At 39.7% G+C, this 14,846-nt stretch overlaps 1 protein-coding gene across 5 annotated transcripts in view; it reads left to right on the forward strand.

Moving 5' to 3' along the window:
• Positions 1-14,846, forward strand: part of ATP13A4 (ATPase 13A4) — a 128,867-nt gene that overhangs the window by 89,154 nt on the left and 24,867 nt on the right. For all 5 annotated transcript variants that reach the window (XM_078067904.1, XM_078067905.1, XM_078067910.1 and 2 more), the window contains 7 exons: positions 500-586; positions 815-968; positions 2,079-2,190; positions 7,952-8,076; positions 12,381-12,544; positions 13,359-13,481; positions 14,730-14,809. In XM_078067904.1, the coding sequence (XP_077924030.1) occupies positions 500-586; positions 815-968; positions 2,079-2,190; positions 7,952-8,076; positions 12,381-12,544; positions 13,359-13,481; positions 14,730-14,809 (845 nt within the window). The remainder of the gene's footprint in view (positions 1-499; positions 587-814; positions 969-2,078; positions 2,191-7,951; positions 8,077-12,380; positions 12,545-13,358; positions 13,482-14,729; positions 14,810-14,846) is intronic.

Below are 14,846 nucleotides of genomic sequence, written 5' to 3' on the forward strand. Positions count from 1 at the left end.
TAATTTAGGGTTATTATTTCAGCAATTACTGAGTGTTTACTGAACACTAGCCATGTACATCACAGTCCCTGCCCTGCCTGGCCCTGAGGACTATCGATTCAAATTAGACAGAGAGGGAAGGGCAGAAACAGCCTCAAACTCCAGGAGAACAAAGACCCTCACACACAAGTCTGGCTCTTCATTCTCACTATTTTCAAGTTAAGCTCTTCAGAAGTGGAGAATGAACTTTATGCAGCACATTCCAACAGAGAAAGCAGGATAAATTGCATGAATAATTCAGAATTATCTTCCCTTCAAGTTCTGCTGCATTTCCAATGTACTTTTTTTCCCCCTGTGGTGAAATAAGTCTGGTTCACCTCCATCTAGCTGAGGGAGGAGACACGGAGAAAACATTGAAGTGGTCTGAGGATTTTCTCAAAGGGCGTGTTTGAGCCTGGTATTAGTAGATGAACAATAAATAAATAAATCTCTACAATGAAATATCTCATTTGTGAAATAGGAGATGGCTCTTTCTGGGGACGATTTCCACATCAAGGGAGTGCCGGCACATGCCATGGTAGTTAAGCCTTGCAAAACAGCCAGCCAGGTAAGCCTTGCCTACTCTCTGCCCCACAATGCTCAAACTCAAAGGGAAAGTCTCAGGCCTACAATTTTGAAAGGACACAGATGTGTCTTCTTTGAATTCCATATGTGAAAATTGCTAAGACCTTGCTTCCTGTATTTGCTAAAATAAGGATTGAGGGAGGAGTAATTAATTCCTAATAGCTAGGAGCTATGTCGGTATGTCCCTCTCCATTCCTCATCCCTCAACCAGGTCCCAGTGGAAGGAATTGCTATCCTGCGTCAGTTCCCATTCTCATCAGCATTGCAGAGGATGACAGTCATTGCCCAAGAGATGGGGGGTGACCGGCTGGCATTCATGAAAGGTGCACCAGAAAGGGTGGCCAGTTTTTGCCAACCTGAGACAGGTAAGTGAATAGACATGTAGTACAACTGACAAATCTGTATTTCCAGCCCAAATGTGTCCCATCAGCACTAGATCTATGAGTCTAATTGCCTACTGGTCATTGCTAATGTGGTGACTCAGCTGACATCCCAAACTCAATACTTACCTTTCTTACTTCCTGTATTTTCCATCTTGGTGAATGGTACTACCCCTAGTTTAGGATTTGTCCCTGATTCTTCCCTCTCTTTCAGAACCTCTGTTTTATCAATTGCTAATCCATGGCCCTGTCACTACATCAACTTAGGCCCTCATCCCTCCACTGGATCACTTCAGTATCTGGTGAATCAACCTCCAGCCCCCAGTCTCTCCTACTCTGATTCACCTTTTATACTGTGACCAGATTGGTTTTTCCACCACATAGTATAACCATGTTGTTACTTTCTTTCTTTTATTCTTTCCATTGCTTCCCACAGGCTCCAGGATAGTCTCATACTCCTTTAGGATCATATATAAGTCCTTCATGATCTGACTCCTATCATACTTTCCAGATATGCCTTACCACTCCTATCCTTACTTCTTGTGCTTCCTTGAACTGAATTCACTGTCTCGCTGTCTTGTGTCTCCATATCTGAGCATATGATGCTCCCTTGGCCAAAATGCCTTTCTTCCTCCTTCATCTACCCACTTTCTGCCAGTATGGTATAAACCCCTCGAAGTGTTTCCATGGCACATTGCAATTGCTTCCTTCCTTCCTTCCTTCCTTCCTTCCTTCCTTCCTTCCTTCCTTCCTTCCCTCCTTCCTTCCCTCCTTCCTTCTTTCCTCCTCTCCTCTCCTCTCTTCTCTTCTCCTCTCTTTTTTTTCCTTTTCTTTTTTCTCTTCTCTTCTCTTCTCCTTTCTCTTCTCTTCTCTTCTTTTCTTTTCTTGAATGCTTTATTCTCATTTCAGTTTCACTGGATCCCAAGAGGTCAATCTTGACAATGTAATTATGTTTAGGGTTCCCACCAACTTGTTTGCGTATCTTTTTAGAAGTGTGTTTTCTTGGGAAAGAGTTGGATCTGTTTGTAGAGAATTTCTCCACCAGTACTGGCTGAGTAAATGTTGCGTACTAATCTTGCATTATTTTCTGAACAGTACCAACTAGTTTTGTTAGCGAACTTCAGAGTTATACAACACAGGGCTTCCGGGTCATAGCACTGGCCTACAAGAAGCTGGAAATGGATCATCACAGCACTGCCTTGACAAGGTATGTGGGGAGGATTTGATAAGGCAGGATGGTTTGCTGGGCAGTGGACTGGGCAGTGGACTGAGCAACATAGCTTGCTGGAATTGTGTGCATAAAGTGTCTCTGAACTTGGTAAGCAGGGATACAGTCATCCCTGTCTTGCTTCAATCCCAAAGCTGAAATGAACACTGGGAGAATTTATGAGAAATAGCTGTATAAACTATAAAATACGACATAATTGTACAGCTTTGTGAAAACAGATATGAATATAACCAGTGTTTCAGAGAGTTTGAAATTATGTTTATGACCTCATTTTGTACCAGATACAAGTAGCTAATTTTTTTTAGAGTTAGGGAATCGGTTGAGAGTTAGAAAACATAACATTTGTCTGAAAAAAATTCTCAATAAATACTCACCTTAATGAAACAAATAAGTAGAGCTTAGATTTAACGCATAATCCAGGTAGCAAGAAAAGCTTTAGAGGAGCTGTTCTAGAGAAAGTTTTGATATGTAAAAAAGGTGCTTACAAGCTAAAATGGACTGGAGTATTTATTAGTTCAAATTTATTGTTTCACTTTCCACGAGTTAGAGATTACTGTGTTTATTTTGCCTTCACTGCCATGTCCAATACTCTGTGTCAGCTTCTATGGGTAACACTGCTGTGGAGATAATCAAGGCTTATTTTGTTATTTTGGATTTTAAGTTCAGGAGGTCTAACGTAATTGTGTGCAACCCCGTCAGGTTCAGATTACTGTAATTATATTTTGTACCATTTCCTTTAAGATAAAAAATTCATATGTAATATGATCTGCACACACTGTCTGTAAAAAATAAGTATAACGCCGTCTTCTATAGTAAAAATAGAAGCAAAAATACAATTCATGACAAAAAGTAATAATTCGATATTTGCTCAGCTGAATCCACGAAATCAAACTGAAAGGAAATCAAACTGAAGCGAAATCAAACTGAAGCGATATGTTGCTTGCACCTGTGTGTAGAATCACGGTGGGGGGGGGGTGCGGTGGGCTGCAACAGCTAGGAGTGCAGACTGATGCATGTGTGTTTACATATTGAAGTCTCAAATACCACCAGCAGTCCTGTGGTCAGAGAGATGACTCTGAAATGGTTACAAACTCTTGGTTAAACTGAATAAAACAGTACAATCTCTTTTCAATTTACATGGTAGTTGCATTCTTGAAAAATTCAACAGAATATCAAAAATGTGCAAAAATACTTTGTGTTTATATGTAAAATACAGCAAGGGGAAGGGTAAGAAATTTATATTTGTTTAATATAATATTAGTAGTATTAGATGTATTATAATAATACAGTGTACTATATAGTATAATAAAAGTGCATTATAAACAGTATAAGCCTATACTGGCTTAGGAAAGTATAAATGATTTTTTAATGTTCATGAACGTCCTGTAAAATATTCAAAAGGCATGTGGGATGCAGGGGAATTCTTCATTGTGCATTTCCAAAATGTCCTCCAGCAGCAAGTAGCACTCCTGTTGAGAACCACCCAAATGCCCTAGCTCGGTCACCTTGTGACTGGGCAGAGAAGGAAGTAGCTCATTGAAAATCACTGAGTATTGGATTCCTGTGGCCAGCTTAGATTGACCCTTAAAACTTTGGCTATTACAACTCTGGGTATTTGTTGTAATTTAATCGATGCAAGCCATTCAAGTACTCAAGTCAGAGAGCTAAAAGTGAACTTTGAGATTGGATCTCACATTTTAAAGAAAAGAAAACTTGGGTCCAGGATGTCGCAGAATTGGGAATCTAACTTTGTTTCCTGAGAATCCGTTGACAGATATATATCAAGATTCTGGCTACTATGCTGCTACTTCTGATTATTATAATAAAATATTTGCATATCTACAAGTTTCAAAATCATGGCTTTGGGGCTGGTGCAGATAACAAAGCACTAACGGTGAAGGCACATAAGCAATAGGGAATGGTGAGGGCTGTGGCACACAGGAGCATACATGCCCCGGCTAACAGCATTGAAATTCCAACTTGTCAGTCTGGTAAGATCTAAACACTTGTAGGATCTAATAGGATCTAATCTTAGGTTGTCAATTTGCCTCTCCTCTACATCTATTCCTAGCTAAGCTAATTTACCTAGCCTTTGCTAATCCCTAATTAGAGCAGAACATTCTTTCTTTCTTGGGGGGATGTGTGTGCGAGTGTATATGTGTGTATATGTGTGTGTGTTTACTCAAAGTGGTTCCAGCACTGATGTCATAATTTCTTTGAGTGTTCTTGGCCCAGTTTTTGCATATTTCAACCTTTAAAAATTGCATGGATTTTAAGAACATGAAGTTTAATCTCGTGGATGACAATGCTCCCTTTGTATCATATTCTCCATTCTTTATTATTTTTGGATGTTTCAGGAGGAGGTATAATGTCTGTGCAGGAGGCAGGAAAAGAGAGCTCACTATTGCAAGTTGCAAAGCTTGAGATCCCTCAAGAGACCACTTCTCTTTACTTCTTGGTTCATATTGAAACTCATGAAAAGAAGAATCATGTAGTGTTAGAGCTAGAGGAGATCTTGAAGATTAGTTTTACCACCTTCTTTTACAAAATAAGAAATAGATTACCAGACCAAGAAAGTGATTTGCCCATGGTCATACAGCAAGATAGTGGCAAATCTGAGATTAGAAGTATAGTCTCTTGATTATTGTATATTGAACCCTATGAACACCATGTGCCAGAGGAACCAGAAATAGGAGTGCCAAGGTAGGCTGCAGATTATGTCAGATGGTAGACCCTGTGGCCATTTTCTTGACCCAGTCTGGTGCCTTGCGGTTGGCTTATGTAATATCTCTGAAAATATCTAAAGCCTGAGGCTTGGATACAAGCCTAGAAAGGCTTTAGATATTTAGAAAGATTGGAGGACCTCAATCAGGGATGAACTAAGTTATTGTTCAAAGAACAGCTCAAATATCTTCTGTCCAGGAAAGTTTCTCCAATCACTCCACCCAAAAATGATTACATCTTCCTCTCTGACTCCATAGGACCATTATTTGTACATCATGGTAATTTTCCCAGTCTTCCATATGACTGAGGTAGTCAAGTCTAATGCTGTCCTGCTGGTTAAACATGAAATCTCTGGAGTTAGGGGTTACTGTAGTTTCTGCATATTCTCTCCCCTTTTTCCTTCGTCCTGTTCCTTTCACCTATTTAGATATTTAGTAAATGGTCAATCACTTGACAGACTGACTGGCTTTGCTTTCCATGAGAACCTTTTGGCAGCAGAATTTCTGAAAGAGGAAATAAATTTTCCTAGGCTGCCTGTCAAACAAATGGTCCCATCGGACACCAGAGCACTTCAACTAAGGGTACCCGGGCTGAGCACTTCCTTGGTGTTGGGCACCATGCGCATGTTGTTGAACCTGTTGCTAAACCAGGCAGGCTTGCCCTCGGGTTGTTGAGACAGATCAGATAGAGAAGAATGGTGAGTGATACATGAACAAATAAAATGCATGCTACTCTGAGGTAGAGGTAAGATGCTGAGGGAGCAATTATTTCTACCTGGGGAGGTTTTTGTTGGGAGGTACGTGTGAATTGGCCCTCAAAATGTAAATAGGAAGTTGAAATGGTAGATCATGGGGGAACTTACAACCTTTTCCATGAAATAAGAAAGAATGTCTTACGGCAGTCCAGAGCAAAGGTTTTGAGATGGTTGAGTACAGACCATAGCATGGTGGCTAGTTCACCTCGTCTGGAAGTTAGGGTAGTTGAAGAATTTAGTGATAGAGAAAGCTGGAAAGATAGCTTGAACCAGATTGTGCAGACTTAGTGCCAGGTTCAGAAGAATGGGGAGTTCCTGGGGCGAGGAGTGCAAACTATGCCCACGTCCTTCCAGACACTCTGGTGGAGGTGTTAGCAGTGTCCTCGGAGCATGGCTAACTCAAGTCCCTGCCCCTGGCTGACACGAGGCCCAGCACTGAGAGACCCAGGGCAAGCAAGGCCAGATGCTTTCCTGGGTGCTGCTTTCATCCGTATTTCAGCCAGAATTAGGCAATACTGGTGTCTTGCTCTTTTGTCTGCTAGAGGTGTCTGGGTCTCAGATAAATGGATCATGGCAGAATTTTGGGGCCTCCAGCCCCAAAAGTGCTCCCCTGCACTTAATCCTGTGGAATGTCATGGTAATGTTCTTGTGGTGAATGGGAGCCTCAGAGGCCCCACTTCCTTGCAGAAACATTTACACTTTATGCAGAAGAGCAATGCTGCCTGCTGACAGAAGAAGTGAAGGGAGGAGCTTGGCTTTAAAAGAGGGGCTGTTTTTTGAGCCTCATATCTCCTGGGGCTAAAGTAGTATCGCTTATAGGTTTGGATTCTGGAGAAACTGGTACTTTGTTGTTCTGGAGCCTCACTTACTTTTCATGATGTTCTATACCAGAGCTGGAACTCCTCTCTGGTGGTTGCTAACAGGTGAGGTGCTGGAAATCAGATTAGCTACAGCAGAAAAAAGACTTTGGGTCATTAAATTCATTCTCTATGAAAGTTAAAACAAATCTTTTGCTTGGGGTGCCTGGGTGGCTCAGTTGGTTAAGCGTCTGCCTTTGGCTCAGGTCGTGGTCCTGGGGTCCTGTGATGGAGCTCCACATCAGGCTCAGCAGGGAGCTTCTGAGCTTCTCCCTCTGCTTCTCTCTCTCAAATAAATAGAATCTTTAAAAATAAAACAAATCTTTTGCTTAATAAATATTCTCTCTTCCAATTGATTCAGTCAGAGTAAATGTCTCAGTGTCCTTCATGTCCCGTCCTGTCTTCTTTTTTTTTTTCCAGTTTTTAAAAATTTTTTTATTGTTATGTTAATCCCCATACATTACATCATTAGTTTTAGATGTAGTGTTCCATGATTCATTGTTTGTGAATAACACCCAGTGCTCCATGCAGAACGTGCCCTCTTTAATATCCATCACCAGGCTAACCCATCCTCCCACCCCCCTCCCCTCTAGAACCCTCAGTTTGTTTTTCAGAGTCCATCGACTCTCATGGTTCTTCTCCCCCTCCGAGTTCCCCCCCTTCATTCTTCCCCTCCTGCTACATTCTTCTTCTTCTTTTTTTCTTTCTTAACATATATTGCATTATTTGTTTCAGAGGTACAGATCTGAGATTCAACAATCTCACACAATTCACAGCGCTCACCAGAGCACACACCCTCCCCAGTGTCCATCACCCAGTCACCCCATCCCTCCCACCCCACCCCCCACTCCAGCAACCCTCAGTTTGTTTCCTGAGATTAAGAATTCCTCATATCAGTGAGGTCATATGATACATGTCTTTCTCTGACTTATTTCGCTCAGCATAATACCCTCCAGTTCCATCCACGTCGTTGCAAATGGCAAGATCTCATTCTTTTTGATGGCTGCATAATATTCCATTGTATATATATACCACATCTTCTTTATCCATTCATCTGTCGATGGACATCTTGGCTCTTTCCACAGTTTGGCTATTGTGGACATTGCTGCTATAAACATCGGGGTGCACGTACCCTTTCTGATCCCTACTTTTGTATCTTTGGGGTAAATACCCAGTAGTGCAATTGCTGGATCGTATGGTAGCTCTATTTTCAACTTTTTGAGGAACCGTCCTGTCTTCTTTCTGGGTATTTCCTGGCATGTATTCAGTGGTTAAGGAATGGTGCTTAAGTGAGTGAGTGGGAACCATTCTGATAAGGAACATATTTGCCTTTGTTTTTGTTTTTCTTCCCCTAAGAAAGACCATAATGTGCTATTTCTGCTCAATTATATGTGTATATTTCCAGGGACAAAGTAGAATCAGACCTGATATTTCTGGGATTGCTAATCTTGGAGAATCGGTTGAAGGACGAGACAAAACCTGTTCTGGAAGAGCTCATCTCAGCCCGGATAAGAACTGTAATGGTCACAGGTATAGAACAAAGTGTACGTGAAAACAGAAAGAATTTGATGTGGAAATAGACAAGATTCACTCATTTCCCAAAGATTGTTGACTACCTACTGTGGGTTGGACACCATTCTAGGTATTGGAGATTAGCAAAAGAAAAGGCAAAGTTACTGCTCTCACCAAGTTTCTATTCAGGTGGGGTGAGATAGAAAATCAATCAATTGATCAAATAAGCAGCTAGCAATAAGAGTTATGAGGTACATGAAACAAAACAGGGTGATGTGGTAAAGTATGTTTGACCAGCTAATTTATATGTGGTGTCCTTTTGGAGAGGGGCCATTTGAGATAATACCTGCCTGATAAGAAGATGTGAGCCATGCAAAGATGAGGATTTTTGGTGTTAAATGTTAGAGGAAGAGAAATGCTTAGTCAGCGTGGTCTGCAAACTCCACCGAAGGCCCATCAATATTGAGACTTATGATTCTGGTGGTAAAAAAATGCTATCCCCGTATTTCTCTCAAACCCAAAATCACACAAACAGGAAAGTGGTGAGAAAGGATCATGCAAGAGAGGTCTGTGGAATTTCTTAATGAATGCTTCTGAGTGGAATAGATGATTTCTTAATGCATTCATTTATTTGAGTGCATGCCTTTCTTTCCCTGCTTTTAAGTCAGATGCATTTAACTCTGATAATTGTGTCACCAAGACACAATATTTCCCCACCGGAACCCATATTCCCCAGCCACTTCCCCTGAACCCAATGTCACTACAGGGAACCCTAGGATACTTCTACTTTCTCCTCTGTACCTCTCTATCCCCCATTCTAACCCCACAATCCAAGAGACTTTGGGGTCACTTTTACCGTCTCCCTTTTTAGTCCCTCAATCCAACTTCTAGGTATTGCTGAGTTAATTTACTACTTAGAATTCCCTTTACATTATGACCCTTCTGTTTCAAAAATCTTTCAACACTTATTTGACACATTCTCACAGTCTATCCTTAGTATTAAATAAGAACACATCATTCTGTACCCCACCTCTTCGCTTTTGCCCTCACATAGGATTTCTGTTCTGTTTCTTGGCTTGCCTGGTTAAATTTTTTTTTTCTCAAGAGTTGTCCTTGGATAGGATGAAAGGGTGATATGCTCTCTGATTTCTTACATATACCAGATATCTTTCTTTGCTCTGACAGGTGAATGATTTCTTGTCTGGGTATAGGACTTGGGGGTTATAGTCCTTTTTTTTTTCTTAATGATCTCTAGGTGTTATTACAGTTCTAATGACAGTCCACTGTAGGTAATTTGTTCTCTTCTGTATATAATCCTTTTCTTTAATTTTGGAGTTTAGAAATACTACTAGGGTATGTCTATATGTTTGTCTTTTTTTTCATTAATTTAGTATGGAACATAGTGAGCACTTTTAATCTATCTTCTTCCTGTCAAGAAAATTTCTTCTATTGTTCATTTTAATTATTGCATTTGTTCTGTCTCTTCCTTTTTCCCTTCTGGAATTTCTATTATTCACATGATACACTTCCTGGATCTATCCTCTCAGTCTCTTATCTTTTTTCTTGTGATTCTTGTATTTGTTATAATTTTGCTTTGTGCTTTAAGATTTTTTTTTTTTGCATCCAGTTTTTCCAAACCACAAACTCAGGTTCCAAAAATGACCATTATCTCCCTCAAATCACCTCTTAAATGTTAAGTTCTGAAATCATGTTTTGGGGTGAGAATGGCCCTTAAAACCCTTCTTTTCTTTTTTTTTTTTTGGTGGTGGTGGTGGGTAGGGAGAGGAGGGCACATTTGAGTTTTCTTAAGCACACTCATTATTTTTTTTTTTTTTAAAGATTTTTTATTTATTTATTTGAGAGAGAGAGAATGAGAGAGAGCAAGCACATGAGAGGGGGGAGGGTCAGAGGGAGAAGCAGACTCCCCGCCGAGCAGGGAGCCCGATGCGGGACTCGATCCAGGGACTCCAGGATCATGACCTGAGCCGAAGGCAGTCGCTTAACCAACTGAGCCACCCAGGCGCCCAAGCACACTCATTATTTTTAACGTTTTATGTAGGATTCATCTATCTTCAGCAACTACTCTATTTTGCTTGTCGTGTGTTCTGGTTGTTCTGCCTGATCTTTTCCTGTTTAGCTTCTGGGATTTCTTAAATAGGTTGTTATATTTCTCTGTCAGGTCATTGAGGCTCAGGCCTGGGCTGAATATCCCAAACAGTTGAACTTCTGGGGTGGTGGGTAGCAAAATGGTCCTGTGTTGCAAAGCAGCCCAACTCTTGGTGCCCTGCTGAGGCATGTGGAGGACACCTCTTAGCTCTCAGGGCTCCAGCCTCAGAGTAGAGAAGCTCTTGCCCACTGGTTAGCTCTTCTGGAGATTCTCATAAGTGCTTCGGTAGAAACCTGAAGAAAGCCATGTTAGGGCTCAGCCAGGTGTTATATTATTTATTGTTTAGTGGTTGCTCTGGGAATCACAACATCGGTACCTACCCTTCAAGAAGGCTTACAACCAGAAAAGTCCTCTGCCTTCTGTCCTTTAAGTTACAGTTGTCATGTATATGCAACAAATTATCTTAGTTTCCCTTCCTCTACGAATGTCTTTATTTCTCTTCATTTCTGAAGGATACCGTCACTAGCTATAGGAGTCTGAGTTGACTGTTCTTTCTTTAGCCCTTCAAGGATATCCCACTGTCATCTTGTCTCCATGATTTTTGATGAGAAATCTGTGATAATTTGAATAATCATTCCCTAATATATAATATATTGTTTTCTCTAGCTGCTTTTAAGATATTTTCTTTATCTTTGTTTTTTGAAGTTTGATTATAAGGTTTCTGTGTATGGTTCTCACCGAGTTTATCTTGCTTGGGATTCACTGAGCTTCTTAAATTTATAAATTTAAATATTTTACCATATTTAGGAACTTCTCTGTTTTATTTCTTCAAAATATTTTTTTCCTGTTCTCATCTCTTTCTCCTCTCCTTCCTGGACTCTAATGAGATGAATGTTGTTATTCTTCCACTCTGTTCTTTCGTTTTTAAATTTTTCTCTCTCTTTTTCAGATTGTATAACTTCTATTAATCTATCTTCAAATTCACTGACTCCTTTTCCTGTCGTCTCCATTCTGCTTTTGAGAGCATCCAATGAATTTTTTATTTCAGTTATTATATTGTTCAATTCTGAAGTAGTCATTTGGTTCTTATTTATAGAGTATATTTTTTTCTCTTGAGAACTTCTGTCTTATCATTTATTTTAAGAGTGTTAACCTTCACCTCATGGAGGAGGCTTATAAGAGCTGCTTTAAAAACATTGTCTGGTAAGTCCAACATCTGGGTCATCCTTGGATAAGCAACTGTTGATTGCTTTTTTTCTTTTTCTTGAGAATTGACCACATTTTCCAGGTTTTTCTGTATGTTGAATATCCTGAACATTTAAACTATTATATTGTGAGACTTTAGATCCTGTTAAAATCCTCTAGAGAATGTTGAGGTTGTTTTTGTTTGTTTGCTTTAGCAAGCAAAACTCTAGGACATGAGAGGTGATTAATATCATCGTTCAGTTCTTGAGGCTTCTGCTCTTCTCTGGGTTTGTTCTGCACGTGCACAACTCTGAGTTGAGTTCATATACTGAGTTAGTCTTTTGTCTAGCTGTCTCCTTTCTTGGGTCTGCCCTATAATTCTTCAGCCTTCAGGCTCTTTTTCTTCTGGTTTCTCTGGCCAGAAAGACTAAGTTTCTCTTGGAGTTTTAGCTTCCTTCACAGCTCTGGGACTGGGGTTCACACTCAGGTCAAACATGTGAGAGGAAAGAGGAAAAAAAAAAAAGCCAAGAATATCACCACCTTGTAGATTGTTTCTCCAGATTCGATTCCCTTCCACATTCTGCCTGCTTATGTTTACTGTCAAAAGCCTTGGATAGTTGCGTTTTGTAGTTTTCTACTGTAATCAGTGGGAGAGATAGATTTTAGTGGTTTTATTCCAGTTTGGCTGAAAGTGGAGCCACCTGATACTATATTAAATCAGTGGGATTTTGCTAAATGTTTACCAAGTTAACAAATGATGGAAATAGATTTGAAATTTGCCTTTTTATTTTTTCTTCCCACTCTCTGGAAAAGAATATACTGGTAGGTTATGAAATAACCAGATGAAAAGCAACAAGAATCACAAAAGGGATCATGAATCTATGGAGAATCAGAGTGAGAGAGACTTAGAAATCATTTCTTTTCACACACCTAAAATAAGTTCTGAACTCCTTACTCTAGTTTTCCAGGCCATACATGAATTGATTCTATTTCTTCAACCTCATCTTGCTATACTCCTCCTTTCTTGTAGGTGACAATCTTCAGACTGCAATAACAGTGGCCAGGAAGTCTGGAATGGTTTCTGAAAGCCAAAAAGTCATTCTTATTGAAGCGAATGAAACCACTGGGTCCCCATCAGCATCTATAACTTGGAAATTAGTAGAAGAAAAGAAACACATTGGATATAGCAATCAGGTATACTTAAAAACAGACCTTCTGCCATATTATGGCTCACAGTGTTGGCTACTGAGAAGCTTTGACTGGCGAGATGTACAGGTCAGTTAGGGTCAACATATTTCTCTAAATGTCTAACACATATGCAGTCTGAAGAACTCTTATCAGTTTCTCATACTGTCCTACTGAGCTTTAATGTATAGTGCTTTCCTGGGTGCTGGGAAGAATCCATTCTTTTAAGTGTAGTAAAGTTGTTGGCTCTATATGAGAAAGAATGTAGTAAGCAGGACTGTGAATCTAATTTCTCATCTTCCTCTTGCTTGCTAGTCATCCCATTGGGTCCAAGGGAGATTTAGTCCCTGGGAGAGAAACTGCTGTGTGCATTGGAAAATTAGACTATGTCTTCAGGGTAGGAAAAAAGTTTTATACATTTATTCCCAATCTTGTCAGTATCTTATCTCTATTGTGTCCTTGTGGAACAATATTAATTCTATAAGAAAACAAATTGTAAGTTCTCACTTCAGGGAGAGATTTGTTAAGCTGCAGTGCTTTGTATTTTACACTTGAAATGTGTGAAATGTGCTCTTCTCTGGGACTCACCAAGATCAAATCAGGATGAGAACAAGACATGAGTAAGTGCTATTTTCCTATTCACTAGAGGCTGTGATGTGCAAAGATTGATCCAGCAAAGAGAAAGTGCTTCTCTGAGGAATCAGAGCTGTAGTGTGACTCTTAAAGAGAGACCCCAGACTGTCATCATTGCCTTCTCTTTGATATATTTGTGGTCCTTTACCACTCTATCATGTGTCTAAAGTAACTGTGTCTTGCTTTGCAGGATAACTACATTAATATCAGGGAAGAGGTCTCTGATAATGGCAGAGAAGGAAGTTACCATTTTGCCTTAAGTGGAAAATCTTTTCAAGTTATAAGTCAACATTTCAGCAGCCTACTGCCAAAGGTAAGTTCTAAGAGGCTATCAATCTCCCAGTAAAGATGCTGATGGTGTCCCAGTAAAGATGCTGATGATGTCACTTATAGAGCATGTTCCTAAGTAATTTCAAGCCTCTCTAGGTAATATATACCTATTGAATATATCATAAAAGAGGCAAATATTTTTGTTGTCTCATTTCTTACTAGATTTAAAATTAGTAAATTTGATTAGCCAATTTCTCATCATCTATAGGAATAAAGTATTAGGGACTTCTCAAGTCATAAGGATTGCTTTTGGGTGGCTGTCTTTATATTGCCGTGGTGAGGGGTCTCCTAGTATAGTGGAAATCCAGCAATTATACAGGAAGGCAGGCCAAGAATAGAGGAATTCCATTAGGTTTTTGATAGAGAACCTCTATACAAAAGAGAGTCAAACTTAACACTTTTCTGATGAAGAACAAACTCATAGTGGGGGAAGGTAAGTATAACATATAACATGTAGACCAACTAGAAAAAGACTGTATCCAGTGTAATCCAAAAATAAATTGTTTTTATTCTTTTTTTTAATTCAATTGCTTATCCTCTTAGGTACTATTTAGGGGAAAAAATAATAAAGACTTTGAGACTGGTCAAACATTAAGCTGAGTTACTGCCGAGAAGAGCAGGGAATATGCAGCTCTAACACAAAAGAATTTAGATTCTATAGGATAAAGCTCAGGTGGATGGAGCTGGTATAGGTTTAATATCTCCAAACCATCAGTGTTCCATAGCCCAAATTAAGCTTGGGATATCAGCTGAGCTTCACAATTGGTCAAGTCCAGATGGTATGGTTAAATCAAAGACCACAAATTGTCACTATTTCATCATTAGGCTGTTTTTCTGCTAGTTCTGAACAATTTTCTGAGAAGCAGTTACTTCCTTTCCTTTTCCTGGGATGTTAACCTCTGGATATCCTGCAATTTCTCCTATTCTACTGGTTCAAGATTCCATTAAGCTCGGGATTTTTTGACCACACTTTCTATGGCAGCTCAGCTAAATTCCTGAAGATCACCATTTTAATCAAATATTTTTATTACGTCTTTACTGATTTTTGGTCTCCTTGGTCACTTATTTTACGACCAAGTTCTCAACGTCTTAAAATCCCAAAATGGACTTCTTGGAAACAAACTATTTTCGCCATTCATGGATTTTATTACCCAGTCAGTGTCCTGAGTATTATCAATTATTTCATGTATGCATAACTGACATGATAAAGTTTCTCTCGGACTCCTTACAGATACTGATCAATGGGACCATCTTTGCAAGAATGTCTCCTGGGCAGAAATCCAGTCTGGTGGAAGAATTTCAGAAACTGGAGTAGGTTCTTTGCCATTTCAGGTGGTATGAAGTGCCT

Source organism: Halichoerus grypus, chromosome 1, assembly GCF_964656455.1.
Source record: "Halichoerus grypus chromosome 1, mHalGry1.hap1.1, whole genome shotgun sequence".
Classification (NCBI taxonomy): Eukaryota; Metazoa; Chordata; class Mammalia; order Carnivora; family Phocidae; genus Halichoerus; species Halichoerus grypus.